Source organism: Trichoplusia ni, chromosome 18 (genome assembly GCF_003590095.1).
Source record: "Trichoplusia ni isolate ovarian cell line Hi5 chromosome 18, tn1, whole genome shotgun sequence".
Classification (NCBI taxonomy): Eukaryota; Metazoa; Arthropoda; class Insecta; order Lepidoptera; family Noctuidae; genus Trichoplusia; species Trichoplusia ni.
Window position 1 is genome coordinate 7,131,818 of NC_039495.1, and position 17,764 is coordinate 7,149,581.

At 38.2% G+C, this 17,764-nt stretch overlaps 2 protein-coding genes and 1 non-coding gene across 5 annotated transcripts; 2 read left to right on the forward strand and 1 right to left on the reverse strand.

Moving 5' to 3' along the window:
* Positions 1 to 19: 19 nt before the first annotated feature.
* LOC113503103 (TBC1 domain family member 22B) lies at positions 20 to 8,449 on the reverse strand. Its single transcript, XM_026884919.1, has 4 exons — positions 7,655 to 8,449; positions 5,353 to 5,565; positions 4,725 to 4,991; positions 20 to 1,589 (listed from the first exon to the last, which is right to left on the reverse strand). The coding sequence occupies exons 1-4, from the start codon at positions 8,216 to 8,218 to the stop codon at positions 1,182 to 1,184; spliced, it is 1,452 nt and encodes a 483-aa protein (XP_026740720.1). The 5' UTR covers positions 8,219 to 8,449; the 3' UTR covers positions 20 to 1,181.
* Positions 8,450 to 9,085: 636 nt separating this feature from the next.
* LOC113503100 (uncharacterized protein KIAA1841 homolog) lies at positions 9,086 to 17,502 on the forward strand. Of its 3 annotated transcripts, none has more exons than XM_026884914.1 (17): positions 9,086 to 9,704; positions 9,796 to 9,887; positions 9,971 to 10,118; positions 10,196 to 10,286; positions 10,508 to 10,667; positions 10,764 to 10,877; positions 11,221 to 11,327; positions 11,625 to 11,789; positions 12,064 to 12,165; positions 12,378 to 12,519; positions 12,965 to 13,096; positions 13,390 to 13,537; positions 13,988 to 14,119; positions 14,918 to 15,081; positions 16,050 to 16,221; positions 16,613 to 16,773; positions 17,329 to 17,502. In XM_026884914.1, exons 1-17 carry the CDS (start codon positions 9,290 to 9,292, stop codon positions 17,485 to 17,487), a joined length of 2,604 nt encoding a protein of 867 aa, XP_026740715.1. In that variant the 5' UTR covers positions 9,086 to 9,289; the 3' UTR covers positions 17,488 to 17,502. The 3 variants fall into 3 exon arrangements, with proteins under 3 accessions (XP_026740715.1, XP_026740716.1, XP_026740717.1); XM_026884915.1 differs by having other exon boundaries at positions 13,994 to 14,119; XM_026884916.1 differs by having other exon boundaries at positions 16,046 to 16,221; positions 17,329 to 17,469.
* Positions 10,390 to 10,461, forward strand: Trnae-cuc. Its single transcript has one exon. It is a non-coding gene; the product is annotated as a tRNA-Glu (tRNA).
* Positions 17,503 to 17,764: the final 262 nt, after the last annotated feature.

Here is a 17,764-nt window from a genome sequence, read left to right on the forward strand (position 1 = left end):
ATTTATCAGTACTTAGATCTTTTGGGCAAAATAGGACAAGAGAGGTTTCATTTGTTTAAATCACGCGATTGTATAATTAGCAATACTTAGCATTAGCAATTCAAGTATACATTTGACACAAGTTATCATACAAACACAGAGCCTCCTACCAAATTTAAACCGATACTCAAGTTGTCTGCCGATATCTGTATCGGTATAGAAAATCTGTACAAGGGGCACATATATTCATAGAGGTTAAAAAAGAGTACAGCATGGTGCAATCCGCCTATTTACAGCAAATAGCTGCCCTTTATAAACTAGTGGTTCACGAAATGTGTAACATTTACTAAAAAACTAAATATTACACAAACGCACCACAAACATATTAAACTAAATCCATTAGGCCGTTATATAGCAAAACCAATAATATGGCGTGTTGATTGCCAACTATAAAATCTAAGGAGTGGGTATGCACAGTCCGATATTAAATTATGAACCATCATTTTCCATATGCAATTGGTTTCGAAAACCAGTGAAGGAAAAGTCAGTCGAGTAATCGTTTGCCGTCTACAAGTACACGTATTTACGAGTGCAGAATAAATACAACAATAATATCAGAGTAGTTGTTGAAGGCAAACGTTACCGGCATCTGAAATGTAGTCGTGTTCTATACTTCAATACATGGACCACAAAGCTACTGGAACCATATACCCTGATCACACACAGGCGCTAAACACCCTCACATTGCATTGTATCGTCGTTCCCGAGTTACGAAACATCCAAAATTGTATACAAGCTCCCGCTAACGTCATTGGTCAACCACAGCGTCACGGAAAGAAGTCTATACTATAAAACCCCATAGAAGCCTAGCCTAAAAAGGTCCTCTTAACTCCATTTTATCATTTTATTTATTACATAACAACAACAAACGCCATTCAGATATTTTTTTGTATTTTATCACCATTTTTTCTCCATCACAGCTTTATGATACAAAGTTTTTTTATGATATTTCGATTAATATAAGACGTTCACTAGCAGGCCACGTGATTGATAGATATGCAGCGTGCTTGTGGCGTACTAGAAGCTTTAGCTCAAAAATGGGACACAGGACAGCGTTAACCATTGACCCTGGTGTATGCAATATATATCATTTACAAATAGACGTCGTTCCGCGTGCTCTAGACATGGACAGACTACCCAGGTCATCTGTCCGACTTGCCTGCATTGTGTAAATGGTTGGGGGCGTCCGCGAATGCGAACTTCAGCCTGTAGGCCTCAGCTACGAGTACGCTTATGTTGGAGTCGGTCCAGTTCTGTGTGGGCACGTTCTGCAGGAGTATCATGAGTCCTTGGAAGTCCTTCTCGAGCATGAGTCGTTCGCGCCAGTGGAGGAGGAAGGCGGCGCACACGTACAGCTGGAAGGTGGCGAACCCGTCCGACTCCGCGAGGTATGTGTCCCACAGGCGTATGGTACATGGTAGTGGTATCTCCCTGGTCAGCAAGTTGTTCATCCATCTAAATGAGAACTGCAGGTAGTCGACACCGTGTGTCTGCAGGTGCTCGTGCAGCGGCAAGTCGATGCGGCGAATCAGTTCCTTCAGTTGATTCACCTGCAAACAAGAATAAAACTCATGTTATTATCAACCTAAATGTATAACAGACTGCGACTAATTACAATTACACGGCGAATTCCCGCGTGCTGTGTAATATTATTTGGGTATTTAAGCGTATAAATGACGGTTGCTTGCTAAACCCGTAAATATATTACATTGGTATATTTTTTAATACGCTTTACATGTGACTTCGTGACGCGATTAATTCAAGATAATACAAATTCTTTTTTAACGTTTATATAATTACTAGCTGACCCAGCAAACGTTGCCTATAAATTATTTCTAGTTGTATGTATTTTTAATGTCACATTATAAAAAAATAAAAACAAAAAATATTGTCAAAAAAAAAAATTGTGTGAGCAACCCTTATCACTTAGGGGTATGAAAAATAGATGTTAGTCGATTCTCAGACCTACTGAATACGCATATAAAATTTGGCAAAAATCGGTTAAGTCGTTTCGGAGGAGTACGGTAACTAACATTGTGACACGGGAATTTTATACATTAGAAGAAGAAGAAGAAGAACAGCCAAATTCACACCTCACCTCTGGTGTGAATTTGGCTGTTATTTGTGTATTTATAGATACACGTTTTGTTGTCATTTTCCTGCACTTGGAAGCAAAGCTAATAATTATTATCGGGTCAAGTGACGCATGTTATTGAACACAAACATGTAACATGATGGTGTTGTGGTCGTGATAGTGGCCAATTAGTGCGGTATGTGGCAGCCATGATTTTTATGCACTATTTCCTTCGAGCCTCTATATATAAATACACATATATATCGTAGCTATACCTAATTCAGGATTAATCATTTCATTATGTGGTCGGGTATGCAAGAAATAGCATATTTTAAAATACGTTGAACATTGTCTTTCCTTAAACTAACAATTTGCCTCAAGAAAAGCAAGTAAAAGGCTAAACAAATTTATCTATATTCTATATACTAATATATAAAGCTGAAGAGTTTGTTTGATTGTTTGTTTGTTTGTTTGAACGCGCTAATCTCAGGAACCACTGGTCCAATATACTAATATATAAAGCTGAAGAGTTTGTTTGATTTTTTGTTTGTTTGTTTGAACGCGCTAATCTCAGGAACCACTGGTCCAAATTGAAAAATGATTTTTGTGTTGAATAGAGCATTCATCGAGGAAGGCTTTAGGCTATAAACCACCACGCTGCGACTAATAGGAGCGAAGATAAAATGGAAAATGTGAAAAAACAGGGCAGGTATAGGTAAATCATAACTTATATCTTCTACCCACGGGGACGAAGTCGAGGGCAACAGCTAGTTTTATTCATATAAATATTGATCAGCTAGATCTAGATCTTTGAGAATTGTCAATTCTTCATTTCCATGTTTCGAAACAGCATTTTAAAGACTCTAGCCTGTCTCAATACATTTAAAAGGAAGGTTCATGTGCCAAATTTTTTTTTTCTTGTACTTGTTTTATTAATATTCTTGTCGTTATAGGTAACAGTAATTGTGAAAGCATATGTTTTTGATAAGCAGTTGTAGACGGAGTCGTAAACAATAGTATTTCCAAATGACTTTATACGAGTGAAGAATTAAGTATAGACTTCACGCAGCAACTAATAAAATAAATAAATGCGGACATATACATTGTTCTAAATTCAACGTAAGATGCCAAAGCACTTATATTATGGAATTCAGAAACAAGGAAGGTACCACAAACACCCAGACCCGAGACAATGTAGAAATGTGAATTTTCACATTGATTCGACCGGGGATCGAACCCGAGACCTCAGAGCTAGCGACACCTTGAAAACGGTGCGTACGCCACTCGACCACGGAGGTCGTCAAAGTCTTCAAATATATATTATGTAGTTTTTGGCGAAATTAGATGGAAATATATGAACCGATATCTTTTTAACTTCATATTCTTCTCCCTATAGGCGTTAGAACATTGGCCTGGGCCCCGATTCTGTATGTTACTCAGGAATCTTTGGTATATCGTTTACTTTGTCAAATAGGAGTTGACCCTCACCATTTGAATCAGGGACGTGTAAAGAATATTAAAAAAAACCTATAGATGGATGAATGTTTGCTATACAACCACGCCTAAGCGGTTGAACGATTCTGTATCAATATTTGTCGAAATCGCTTTAATATTAATTAGCAAGCATATTTAACCGCCATCCAACCATAATAAATGGAATTTGTATTAAAACGAGGTAAATAATTTATTATATTATTGTGGTATTATGTCATCCTGATTAAAACCATAAATACTTATTTACCACAATTATGTTGTTTATGGAGTTGATCTATAGTGTGTTATTTATTAATTTCAATATAGGTATAAATTAAGTACTGCTTGGAATAACATAAATGCTACTTGGTCATAGAGAAAAAAAAGGAGTTCACTTAGTAATCGTTTATCGAACTTTCGTATGACTAAAAATACCATGTCTCTCATTTACGCATAGCAACGAATTCTATATTTTAAATATTAATGTTTGGCAGGCTATTCAAAATATCCGAAGGATTTAGTTGAAAAACCCACTCCCGTGCTAAGGAATTGAATCTTTGTGTCACGGGGTTTTCACAAACATTCCAGTAACATGCAAGGAAATCTAGGCTCAGGCCAAGCATTCGTGGATCACACAAACTCTTATCCTACGCGGGGATCAAAACCACGACTCGTCGCAGTGTTTGGCATGGTGACTCGGCCATCCATGCAGCCACTTTGGACAATACCTACACTTTTGCTAATCATTTTTTTTTTCAATTGAAAAAGCTCATGTAATTTTTTTGTACCGCCACTTTTAATTCATGATGTGATTATTTATTGACACTAATTATTCAAGACATTGTTTGAAGACATTATTATAAAATCCTTGAGTAACATACGTAATTACAATTAAGATACGATCACGGGTTATCACTTGATAATTATTTGATTTGACTAGCCGCCGTGACATAGATCGCTTCTTATAATTAAGATTTTTTTATGAATGAACTAGCATGTGCTTATTACGGGTTATAATAAAATTATGCGTTACTGGGCTATCTGTGCAATCAAGTAAATTATTATACTTATAAATGCCACCCCTGTTGATTATTATTCCACAAGTTTTAACTAAAGTAAAAATATCTTATTTCCATACCTTATACTGTATACCAAGTTGAGCAAATATGTAGTTATCCTGAATGCTGTCCAGAAACTTCGAGAGGCACCAGAAGGAGTCAGCTTCTATGATATCCCGTTGTTCCTCGGATAGCTTGTCAAGTGGAAAGTTGTCTAACTCCTGGCCTGGAGCCGCCTCTTGTAAGAAGACCATGAAGAAGGGAGTGACCAGGTCGTTGATGCCTTGCACGTAGCCAGAGGCAGGGTGTCTGATTGCCCATATGTATAGGATGCGCTCGAACATCACCTGTACAAGGTCAATGAAAAGATTAATAAACGGTACATCCATGACATGATGAGTGACAAAATATAGTTTCCAAATTTGCCTTTAAAAGGCTTATCCATTTATTTATTATTTGCCATAACTATTCCACTATAGGGCAGAAGCCTCCTTCCCTTCCTTACAATTGTGTTGATCTATGGCAAACACTTCACCAGTACAATTAAAAATTTAAATACCAGACTTAGGTACTTAATCCTCAAGGTACATGAATATGAAAAACAATTAAATAACATGCACAAATACCACAAAAATCTCAACAAATTAGGTCTTAGACCCCTCCTTGTTTTTATAGTAAATTAAGATCATAATCTGTTCCCAACTATACCTGCACTGTAATCTGCTGAAACAAGGCCACTAGTGGGCTCATGCGGGGTATATCTATGTGTATCTGTCTGTACGTGTCGTCATCTCTCTCGGCATCGTAGTACTGCCTCACGAGGTGCTTGTAGTCAGCCCTCTTCCGCTCCAGTGTCTCCACGCGGCGTTCCGCGTTCGGCGGGAGGTAGCCGGCCAGGAGGCGCCATGTTATAGCTCTAGCCTGTGGAGTTAATTACGTTAATTATTAATTTTCTTGTGTAAATAAGTCTTAAGTGTCGTGTCGTTATTACGAGGTATGTGCTAAGATGGCAAAGAAGTAAATGATATAAATTACTAAGTACAACGAAACAGTCAACACAATGCGACATAAATCGCAAGATCGTTCTTTACTGTACTACAAAATAATACCATAGAACCATAGGTTCATCCGATAATCTGTGCCTTGTAAAAATGTAAAGTGTTTTTACAGAAATCTTGGCTTCATAGTTGGCCAATATTTGTGTGAGCTGCACTAGCTTATATTTTTGTTTCGCAGTTTGTAGTAAGTGACAAAAACCTTAAAATATATATTTTTCAAGTTTCTAATTCATTAATTTAAGTTTCATTCACATATAGTTTATGTTCAAATGTCTGTAAAAAAATATCGTTGAATGTCAGAGTATAAGATAACGTAAATACATAAACAGGAACAAACAAATCTTAAACTCTACGTAAACTAATAACTCTTATCTAAAAGTGTTATTGACTTTGCTCTCCGCAAAATGAAATTAAAAACAGCTTGCTGCTGCACACTTAATTATCTCTCATTGTAATTGATATTTACAATTACTACTTTCATATTTTGCATCAAGCAGTTTTTGAATCGAGAATGATAAATTAGTTTAACTTCTTTGTTATATTCAACCATCAAAATTTGTTTTTTTTTTTAACTTGGTCATTATAGGCATGATGGCCATCTATAAAATTGATCCTGAAATTTTATTTATGAGAAAACTTCTTGGTTTGCTAATGCCCATTGTACCCACATATTTATGAATATTTATAATTATGACTATTAATTATTTAATCTAAAACAAAAATTAGATCTTTTAAGTCCAGTCTACTAAGAAGGATGTGTATTTGTATATGCAAAATGATATCTATTATTGTTTTACAGTTTGGAAAATTTTAATGTTATCATAACTGTCTCAGTGTTCGCTATTTTGAATAAATAAAATACTGTCTTCTATTAAAGCATATAAGACCGCTTGTTGTACTCATCATATTTGTTTGTATTGACCTAAATGGTTTTTCCTTATGGTGTACAATAAAGAGTATTCTACCTATCTATCTATCATATCAGTCTGTCTAAGGCATGGTCTAATAGGGTATTAACTAAAATATTTTATTTATCTACCTGCCAGAATCAATCTGGACCATTAAAATATAATATAATAAGTGAAATTATGCCAATTCTCCAACAAAATGTTTGTAAATAACACTGCAACTGTATTACGAGAAGAAATGTACTGTACTTAAGGTTGTTCCTATCATTCATGAAACAATAAAAAGTGTGTACTACCCTCAGAAATAATAATTGTTTTTTGATCGTTACTTTTTCCATTTCTCTGAAATGTTGTCTAGACAGTTTATGTTAAGATGTTATGCTTGATTGATAACTGACATTGTAATGTTAGTCTTTATATAGTATAGTGGGAAAGTTAAGTACGAAAAAGATTCAAAATACATGAATAAGTGGATTCTACATAGACATAACTGGGCTGAGACTACCTGACCCATGTTGTCTTAGTAGAGCAGTATTATTTGCAGATAAATTTGTAGCCTATCCGAATTCAAGTAGTTTTCTATGTGTAAACATATGTTCAAAATTGGTTTAGTCGTTTCTCAGATTACTCGCCACAATATCACAAACTTTACCTCTTTATAGTGTTAGTGTAGAATCAATACAGTGTACAGAATAGATTCCCATGCCATTGTAAATATGTTAATTTGTATATTAATGAGAATACAACTGTTTTATGTTACCATGTGCAAGAAGTTTACGCTATAGAGTTTGCATTGTCTTTGTTCTCTTCCTTACTCATAATAAAGTTATCATCTATTATATAATATTTATTATCATTTAGATCAGCTGTTTAATATTCAAAGTATACATGGTTCATGTTATAAAAGATAATAACAAATGTAATTGTCTGGTAAACCTTCACTCTGCAGTTGTTTTAAACTATACTGGGTGGCAACAGACTTCTCAAATCAATCAAATATCTGTTCATGACTCATGTAAATAGGGCAAGGCTGATGTGACTTACTTTGACTGGGATGCCAGACCAGCTTATCTGCTTGAGATCGTCGAGGTCTATCACTGTGCTGTCGTGCATCTGCTGGAACCTCTCCAGCTTAGATTCACTGCTCTCCTCGCGCGATGTGAGCGCCGACCACCGCACCGGCCGCGGTCGCCCAGGGTAGTGCCGCATGGGCCCTGAGCTCCCAGCACCACCACCCACCTTCCGAACCTCATTTTTCTTCACTTCCACTGCCTCAACCTTAGGCTTCACTATTTCACTCTCAACTTTTACGTCATTTTTGTTTACGTTCTTGCTACTATTCCTATGCGAATTTATCACGTTCAAAGCGGCGGTTTGTGATATGGCCTTAGATATTTTCGTTTCAGCAATTCCAGATATGATATCGTCGTCGCCGAGATCCCAGGCGTCGTTCACTGACGCCTGAAACTGTTGATACGATGACCCAGACATAACCTCGGCCCGTTTGACCGTCTGACACGGCCTACCCGGGATTGCGCGCTGTGGTGTCTTCCAGAATGTGTCAGACAATAATCCGTTCTTCTCATATTCGGGTTGGTAGCTTTCCATAATAAAATACAGCCGTGAACATTCTAAATAACTTTGTTGGACAACAAAAAATTACGGTGAAAATGTTGTTGATATGACATATCACTAGACTAACCATAAACAACTTGCATTCCATTATTGAAATCATCATATTTGTTCTACTTCTTGTTCGTGACGTGCCCTCTATCCCTGTCTTGTTCTTATGTCTCTAAATAAAGAGAGAAGCACGATCGAGACATTCCTTAGCATCTTAACAATAAACCAGAGCTATCAAAGGTGTGTTGCAGTTTTATAAAATGAGGATGGTTTTTGAATGGGATTAAAAATTACGTTTGTTTATATAGTTAAATTGTTTTTCGAAACAACTTCTAAACTAAAGTCGTCCTTGATTGGCGCCTTAAATTAATTACAGATAACTTTGAATCGTAAACGTATTCTGAATAAATACAATGTAAACAGTATCTTACTTAAGAATCTACCACACATACAAAATACGTAGGTACATGACCACATAGTTCTACCGTCCTACTTGAATTAAAGAGAAAACGTAATATACTCGTCACTCTACTTTTCCATTAAATGTAGATAAAAATTTTAAAAATTATCTGATTATAGAAAAATATACCGCGACGAAATTGTTCAGTAAGCAACTAGGCACATAAATTACCTATATAATTTTAATTCGCTTGAAATATTACTGTTGTTCTGAGAATTCGTGACTGTAATTAACTCAATTCAAACTTCTTGCACCCGTACTTTAATGATAAAAATGAAAAAGCAATGTGTCATTTTGGCAATATATCAATAAATAGGTTATGCCGGGATTTTTTTGATTTTGTAAATACTGCCCAAATATATTTTTGAGATTTACCTATGCATCTAACTTAGTTTAAATTTTATTAAGTCCTATCTAAAACTTTAAAAATATATTTAAATTTATAAACCTGTATGAGATATTTGAGCTACGACATCTACTTTATTCATTACCAACTAAGTAATATTTTTTTATTCCTTGACCACCGTTACCGAGGCATATTAGATCGATACAAATGAAATTCCGTGTTAGGCTTATACAAAATACCGTGAATCAAAATGTCTAGTCCAAATCCAGAACCTGATTTATCATCAATGTTTATGCAAAGAGGAGATGGACCAGGGAACCGAAGTCCTACGAGGTCCGATGGTTCCTCGCGAAGAAATTCATCAGCAAAAGCCAACATTTCTGCTGAAACAATAACTGTCAAAGACTTTTTTGACTTCATGAAGACTGCTTATCAGGTTTATGAACATTTAGAGGGTGATGAAGACGAAGGTTCGAAAATTGACTGGGACGAACTAACCAAGTTGACGGTAATAAACCATGTCATCGAACAACAAGAGCGAGATCTTCTGTACCAGACCGCTTACGCTGAACAAAAGCCTACCGTGAGCAAAAGTGCTTGTACTATCGAAAATAAAAACAGTGAAGATCGTCTTGAGAAAAGATTTAGTTGCAGCGAACTGGAAGGTAAAAATAAAAAAATAGCTTAGAAAGATACTTGTGCCATCTAGTGTCATTGTCTTACACTAACAGACTTGTACTTTGTTAAATGTTTCAGGAAAAGGACGTCGACGTTCTTTACCACCCGAAGCAAGAGTTGAGATGCTTGGCATTTGGACAGAGGCCAATCTAAATTGCAAGCTAAACGATGTAAGTGACAATCTTTTAATGTACTCAAAACTCTTAAATAATAATGCTACCAACAGATGGCGCTTATAAACAATTTATTCTAGGTAGTAAATGAGGGGATTTTGGATTCTATTTTACCGTATTTAGTCGGGTATAAAAAACCGTCTAAAACAACAAGTGTTTACACACCAATAATCAAGAAAGTACCGTCTGGCACTACTGTCGAAATCAAGAAACCTGCCAGTTTTGGAGGTAGGTGATTTTTTTTTTGTACTTAAATGTTATATCTCTGTATTATTAGGTACTCTATAGTTACGAAAATATTTCAGGTTTTGTGGACGAGAAAGACTCTAGGGACCGCTTAGGAAGGCGCAAATCCTCTGTTACTGTAGCCCAAGATCGAGTCAATCAAAAACAGGAGTAAGTGTTCGTAATATTATAGTCAATTCTTGTTTTTTTTATTTGATATTTTATGACTCGTTTATGTGAGTACTGATTTATATTTTCATACTAAATTGTAATATCCGATATGGTCTAGTGGCTAGGATACCTGGCTCTCACCCAGGAGGCTCGGGTTCGATTCCCGGTATCGGAAATTGCTTTTTGCATTTCTTGACCAACAACGAAAATTGTTTTTTCAGCGGGGATGTGGAAATTCACGTTTGTGATGAAGTGAAAGGATTGAAAAAAGATTTTCGGTGCCCTCAAAAATTGCTAGTTTCGAAAATGGGATACTTTGCTGACGTCACAGCCGGTCAAAGGCTGGAGGATATGGATATATCAGTACATTGCGATATACAGGTAACGATATTCGCTAAGTGCGTAGAATGAGGGCAATTTTATATACCAATAATAATAAATATTAAATAAAACTACATAACTTCAAAATATTTCTAGATATTCGACTGGCTAATGCGATGGGTGAAAAGGGACACGATTTTGGTTGCAGACTGGCCTCTACTAGACCCTCATAACGTGGTGCCTATTCTTGTGTCAGCTTCATTTCTACAGGTAACACACCATCAACATTAGCAAGCTGCTTGGATATTATCAATTCATTTAAAAACCTACACTATTGCTTGCTTAGGCCTTAGAAGATAAGTCTTATATTCAAATGTTTTGTTATTGGAGCCGATGAATGAATAAAAATCGGATTAAATTTGAAACAGTGAGTGTTCCACCCCATACTGAATTTCCAATTATTGTATTGGTAAAATGCTTAGGAGAATATAAATAGTGTCATTTTAATCCAATTTCCATTAATTCATCGGTCATTGTAAATAGCGGAATTGAGGTCCTGTTCCCTTTATGCTTTTGTTTGTACTGACATATTTATAAATGCGTTATATTACAGATGGAGCCACTTCTGCACGACTGCCTCATCTACTGCCACGCGCATATCAATGAGATTGTGAAGACCTCCACCAACTTAGCTTGTCTCAGCGATGCGTTGCTCACTAGGTCATTAGATACTTGAATACCTTTGTTTTTAAATAGGATTTATGCTGATAGATCTTCTTATAACAAAGTAAATTATATTAAGCAATGGAGTCGGACTCGCGTCTTTGAGGGTTTTTGTCAAAATAGGCCAAAAATAGTCCGAAACAATCATACGGCTTCAAACCCGTACTTCGTAATACTGTCAATTTGTTACAATGACACTATTCTTTATAAGTCAAAATCCTCATGACAGCGAATAAACTTAAGTCCATTGTTGTTTAAACTTCGTACATCGCTGCATCGTACAAATAATTTCAGATTATCAGCCATGTACACGAACGCTGAGCTCGAAGCTATTAGGGACCGTAAGGACAAGATTCAGTCTCGCCTGTACTGCAAGATGATCCTGTCCCTCGCGGAGCCAGTTCCTGAGACTCTCAGAGGACACTACTCCACGCTGGCTACACTCTTCAAATGCAGCAAGTATGTTGATTATAATTATTCTTGGTCGACTAAAAGGACAACACAATTTTGTGTAGAAATGAAAAGCTGCTATTTGTGACTGTATTTGGTCCTTGGGGACTAGGAGCCGCTTAAAGTGAAGCAGTATCTGTTGTTTCAATTTTATATAAAAAGTACAGCTACGCGGTCTCGTTTCCGATACTGCTACAAAAGTACTGCTTTAAACGATTGTTGTAGGTCAAAAGGGCCACAATATCATTAATACGAATATCACAGGATTATTTTTGTTTCACAGGTGCAATAAGCTTCTAGGACGTCATATCGCGGAACAGGTGCCGTGCCAGCCAGCTAGCATGCGGATAGATAGACGAGGAAACGTTGTCTCATCACATACCAAGTATGGGCCTAGGGTTTTATGAACAAGCCTTAAATAGTTTTAGTTTGTCTCCATCTGCTATTTCAGAAGGACTCCCCAAAAAATATTACATAAGATTTTAAATTGTCCAGAGGTTTTTCCTCAGATTTCGACCATGTAGCCCATATTTCATCGATAAAATACATAGATTTAAGTATAAATATGATCCAAATATCTACCTGTCTCTCCTCTAGGGATCAGACATGGAGTCTGAACGAGTACATAACGTGGTTGTACGGCGAAATGCGGTCGTGGCGGCGCGTGTACTGGCGCCTATGGGCCGACTGCCACTTCCTGCGCTGTCAGCTGTGCGACAGCTATTTCCCTGCTTATCAGGTAGGCAGTATAAATCGTCCAGAAGTATATTTTGAGATAAAATAAAATTGCAACAAAAACATACCACCTACTTGGTGGAAAAAGAACATGGGATAGTTTTAATTCCGGACTTTTAAAGATTTCTCTTGGAAACGCGATATAACCGACCTCGACGCGGGCGGAAAGCTAGTTCTTCATAAAGTTTTGAATTAAGAACGAATTCGCTTTCGTCGCTGTCCCTTCTTTTGCTTTACTTTTAGAAAATAACTCTTTCAAATTTCTGACGTAGCCCATATTTCTGTGTTCATTTCGATCCAGTTACTTCTATTTGTCAGTCCTAGCGAGATCTAGTATGGTATAGTACGCAGTTTAATGCACTGTCGCATTTCACACCATCAATCTGCTTCAAGAATTCTCGATACCTTTCCCTTCTGGTTGAACTCAGACGAGTACTGGTATTTTTTAGATGGAGTGGTGTTCCCACCACGAGCAGCCGGCGCACATGTTCGCGCTGGAGGGGCGGCCCTCGCTGCCCGCCGGCCGGTACCCCTGCTGCGGCGAGAGGGCTTACAAGTTTGAAACTCTTACCAGGAACACTGTATGTTGACCATATAGTTCATACTATTTTTAATGTTTTTTTAATAAAACTTGGCGTAGTATAAAGAAACAGTTTTTAAATAGCATTATAGCGAAACGACTCGCTACTGCATAGGTGCACATACCTATATAGACATAATATAGTACCTCATTATCCCTGCGTGGTGTGAATAGATAAAAGGTAAAAAGCTGTCACATAACCGCACCCCAAAACCTTATAGAACTTGTAGTTCGAAATAACGATAATAACCTACCAATGTTGCCTTTTGAGAATATTGTTACCTTTGTGTACAGGGTTGTCAGTTTCGCGAGCACGTCCCGGACGAGCGGCTGGCGACGGACGCGTCGGTGATGGAGATCTACAATCAGTTCCGCGAAATCATAGCGATGCGACCGCCGCAGCTCATGTTCCCCGAGCGACTGACGCGGCTCGTGGGTAGAGGTAAGATCTAAATGAAGACAGCTACTTTGTCTACAATGTAATGGTGATTTCTATTGGAAATAGTAGAAGGTAGAAGAATAAAGCGCTGTACTCTGCTGCTGCGAAGGCAGTCTTATAGGAACCTTAGTGTCTTAAGTTTCTTGCTATTTTCCGGCATTGAGATCTGTAGACCAGCTCTAAGGGCAAAAAAACCAGCCATACTGAGAAAGATCTGTCATTTAATGGTTTAAAAAATTACGAAATTACTTTCACTCAAAATGTTTTAAACTCTATCAAGGATACCGCTTAAAAATTTGATAAAAGCTTTTTTGTAATTTGTATGGCGATTGAAAGCATGCTCTTTGTATTCAGGGCCTCTTTAAGAACTGTTTGCTTTCACATACCAGTTCAATACTAACAAGCAATAAGCCAACTCGGCTACATAAGGCCAGCTTCTAAATTTCGTCCTAGAACCAGGTGACGACGGTAACGGGCGGCTGCAGTGCAAGGAGGTGTTCTGGTGGGAGGGCATCCTGCTGGTCCCGCCACGCCCGACCCTCGGCCTGCTCGGAAAGCTCTACACCAGCAACAACAAGTTCAACCGTGAGACTCGCACCTTGTTGTGTAGATGCGGTGGTGTGGTCATGTGACTAGTAGTGGACGAAAGGACCTGGTGTGTTCTGTCCCCAAGGACCACACATAGTCGTTTTCAAAAAAGTATAGTAATTCTTGCATTTTTCCGTTAAAGGCATATTTCAGATCGAAAATAGGAAAAGAGAAATACTAAAAGCACGTCACCGCACTACCGAACCATATGAGTCTGATGACCAAAAAACTGCTGTAAATACGCTGTTACAATATTGGCAAAGACATGTAGCAGCCATGGTGTCACGCTTGCAACGCCATAGAGAGCGATCAATTGGCAATATAACAGTTTCTACTGTATATACACAATACTACATACTTTTAGTTCTTCAGCTCAAAGGAGAAAGGACGAGTTTTCTTCAGACCAGGGCTTAAAGCGTAAACGCCTCAAAATTTTGGTTTTACGCAACAGCTGACGGTTGTTGCATTTACTCTTCCGCAAAAGCATTGAATGATTTCTGCAAAGTGTTACATCGATGTCTCGTTTTAATTTTTGTTTGAAGGTCAGCAAAGATGTGCTCAGCGATTAGACATCGTTTATTACATCGGTAACTGTATAACATAACTGGCACCGTACCTATTTTAACCTCAGCATTAACAGAAATATCTCCATACTGTTCTTTATGTATTGCCATTATATCGATGTTCTCACAAAATGCCTAGCTGTTACTTAGTCACCACACTTTTTGGAATACATAGTAGGTAATAAAGAGGGCAATGATATCACGAATACATTTTAAAACGGCGCGTACGCAGCCAACGTGAGGCCTGGCTCGCCCGCTTTGGGTACGACGCAAGTATCCGCGCAGTCCCTGGCCGGGAACTGCTCCAGCGGCACCGTGGTCGCTCCTGAGAGGGACACTAAGACGCCGAAACCACCCCCCGCCAAGGAAACCAGGGAGGACAGCCACAGGAACAAGGTAAGTCCGGCTCGAAGCACCGATACCAGTACGACGAAGGACCACGAGACCTTTCGATACTAAAGGTTTTGCTACTTTACGTGGCGGTAAAAGTAGATGCATGTACGAGTATAGTAGTGCATGTTTAGATCTTTAAGAGGCATAAATCACATACTTCGCTTCTATAACCACATCCTCAAATGTTGATGAAATAACATAATAGATATTGTATACTCTTAGCAACGCCTAACAAATTAATTCATAGTTATTTTTAGTACACTGACAGCAAAATCTAAACACGAATTAGTTACTTCAAAATGAAATTGGTAGTGATTTTTAAGTATAATTCATTTGTTTTTCTTGTTTAAACTAAGGAGCACACTTTCTTGATTAGTCCACACAGAAATAGGTCCTTTTTAAAATACTCTTTCTACCCAACCATAACAACGGTTTCGGGTGCTTTTTTTACTATGGTGTGGGTCCGAAAACAAAATACTCATAACTGTTCGTAGCATATGCCTAGAAACTATACTAACACAATTTAATGTACACCTACATCTTATGAATTTAGGTTAGATAGAAATATTATGTAGTAATTATGCTTGTAGAAATCTTTCTTATGTTAGTGCCAAATAGGGCAATTGTTAAATCTATCCGAATGTAATTAGAGTGCATTTTCTTAAACGAAGCACTAGCATTATTCTAACTATATATTATATATTTGTTATAAAGCACTGACATATTTTAATATTTGAAAAAATCCAAGCTATTGCAATTGTCTAATATAAGAGGCCCTCAAATCCTCGCAAAAGTAGTATTATTGTAGTTGGGAGTGTGACGTTGCTTGACGCCACACCTACAATATTATTGCTTTAAGACGTACTGATAAGCCTTCAGACATGAAAAAAGGTTAAAAAAGGTCCTATTTCAATAGCTTGAATTAAAGCTAGCGTTAAGTGTCAAATGACGCTGGTACTATACAAAGAAAGGCGCCCCGGGCGGCGGCGACTCGGCGGCGGAGTCTGGCGGTGAGCAGTCCAGCTCGTCGGACGACAGCGAGCAGAGCTCGGCCAGCGCGCGCAGCGACGAGGACGCGGCGCCGCGCTCGCAACACCGCGCCCCGCGCAGGCACTCGCACACGCATGCACATCCCGCCACTAAGTGAGTTACATTCTATGTGGACCGAACAAAGTCCAATTTTCTCCGACAGAGTGATCACATCGTGAATATGTCACAGAGCTCTGCTATTTACAATGGCAAATGAATGAATAGTAATTGGATGAAAATGACACTATTCGAAATCTCCTAATTGGAAATTCAGTAAAATTGTGAGTCAAATTAAATTCGATTTCCATTCATTAATCGGCCATCCAGATAGTCAAACACAGACTATAAAGGCTTTGCATTAACACTTTAAATTGCTTAAATAGGAATAAGCAAAAAATCGACGTTTGTCATACATCAGGCAGATAAATTAGTTCTACAAGAATACCGGTGTCACCAAGAATATGGATCTAATATACCTCCTAATATGAATTTCGTAAATTCCTAGGCGTACTCGCGTGGTGGGTCGGCAGTGGATCTCGTGCTTGTCAGCGCGCAGCAACCAGGACGGGCAGCGCCGCTTCGAGGAGCGCGCCGCCAGACAGATGCGCGCCGCGCTCGCCCGCACCGCCGCCTTGCATCAGCAAAACAAGGCCAAGATGCCGCCCGGTAACTAGGAATTGTTGTTTATACCGATTAATAGAGCTTAATCACAGGACTTAAAGGTACTCTAATTATGTACAATGAAGCCTCTGTACACCTGTAGCACTACAATCAACCATTGGGTGAGAAGAAGTACAAAAAGAATCTGTGATAATAATGCATGCCCGGCTACCGAGTCGTATTCGTAAATCTTCACGCCCAGCAAACGTTTATGAGATTAGTCTAAGTACTTAAAAAAGGGTTTAAACAACTTAGCGGTTTCTCTAACAACTCATTTTGAAAATAAAACGCGACCAAAAATTTATGTCGAACAACATACAAAGTGAAACTAAGATAATATGTGAGTTGTTTATTTATTTAATGTATTCCTGTAGACGCCAAGATTTTAAATACATAAGCCAGAGGATTTGTTTGATTATCATCGTGCCAACTTTGTTCGGAATATTGTGCAACATAACTTCGGTTAAAATTAGCTGTCCACATTTTGTCCTAACGAATGTAGCTAGCATTATATTAGCTAGTATAATATTATTATTTTGACCTCTGTTTGTTTGGCCGTAGCGGGCGGCGTGTACGCGCGGCTGGAGGCGGAGTGGCGCGAGCGTCACGGGCAGCGCACGCGCAACACGCTGTCCGCGCGCCCGCGCCCGCACCAGCCCGCCAACAAGTACAAGTGAAACCAATAAATGTTCTCACATCTCTCTTACGACTTTCATTTAACAACTTTTTAGTTCCTTAATGTTGACCTTCATCACCTTGCCTAGGGAGGGCTTAGACTAATCCTTGTATACGGGTAGTGTCAGACTCTTACCAACTGAACCCAAACCACCGTGCCACATCATCCGCTTGTGTTCGTGTACGGCAATGCGTTGCATCCTTCATACAACTTTTTCTTCCATCTTTAGAAAAGATTCATTTTTTTCTTTATATTCTTTTCTCAACAACTTCTTTGAAAACAGTTAATGGATGAAAATGTATAATAGGAGACTAAAACATC

What these genes read in the sequence shown, in the direction of transcription:
- LOC113503100 (XM_026884914.1), top strand. Translation starts at nt 9,290, where the DNA reads ATGTCTAGTCCAAATCCAGAACCTGATTTATCATCAATGTTTATGCAA. An exon ending in TAAATTGCAAGCTAAACGAT is followed by an intron (nt 9,888 to 9,970) that starts GTAAGTGACAAT and finishes AATTTATTCTAG; the next exon opens with GTAGTAAATGAGGGGATTTT. An exon ending in GTTGTCTCATCACATACCAA is followed by an intron (nt 12,166 to 12,377) that starts GTATGGGCCTAG and finishes TCTCTCCTCTAG; the next exon opens with GGATCAGACATGGAGTCTGA.
- LOC113503103 (XM_026884919.1), bottom strand. Translation starts at nt 8,218, where the DNA reads ATGGAAAGCTACCAACCCGAATATGAGAAGAACGGATTATTGTCTGAC. An exon ending in GGTCTGGCATCCCAGTCAAA is followed by an intron (nt 5,566 to 7,654) that starts GTAAGTCACATC and finishes TTAACTCCACAG; the next exon opens with GCTAGAGCTATAACATGGCG. An exon ending in TTCAGCAGATTACAGTGCAG is followed by an intron (nt 4,992 to 5,352) that starts GTATAGTTGGGA and finishes GACCTTGTACAG; the next exon opens with GTGATGTTCGAGCGCATCCT.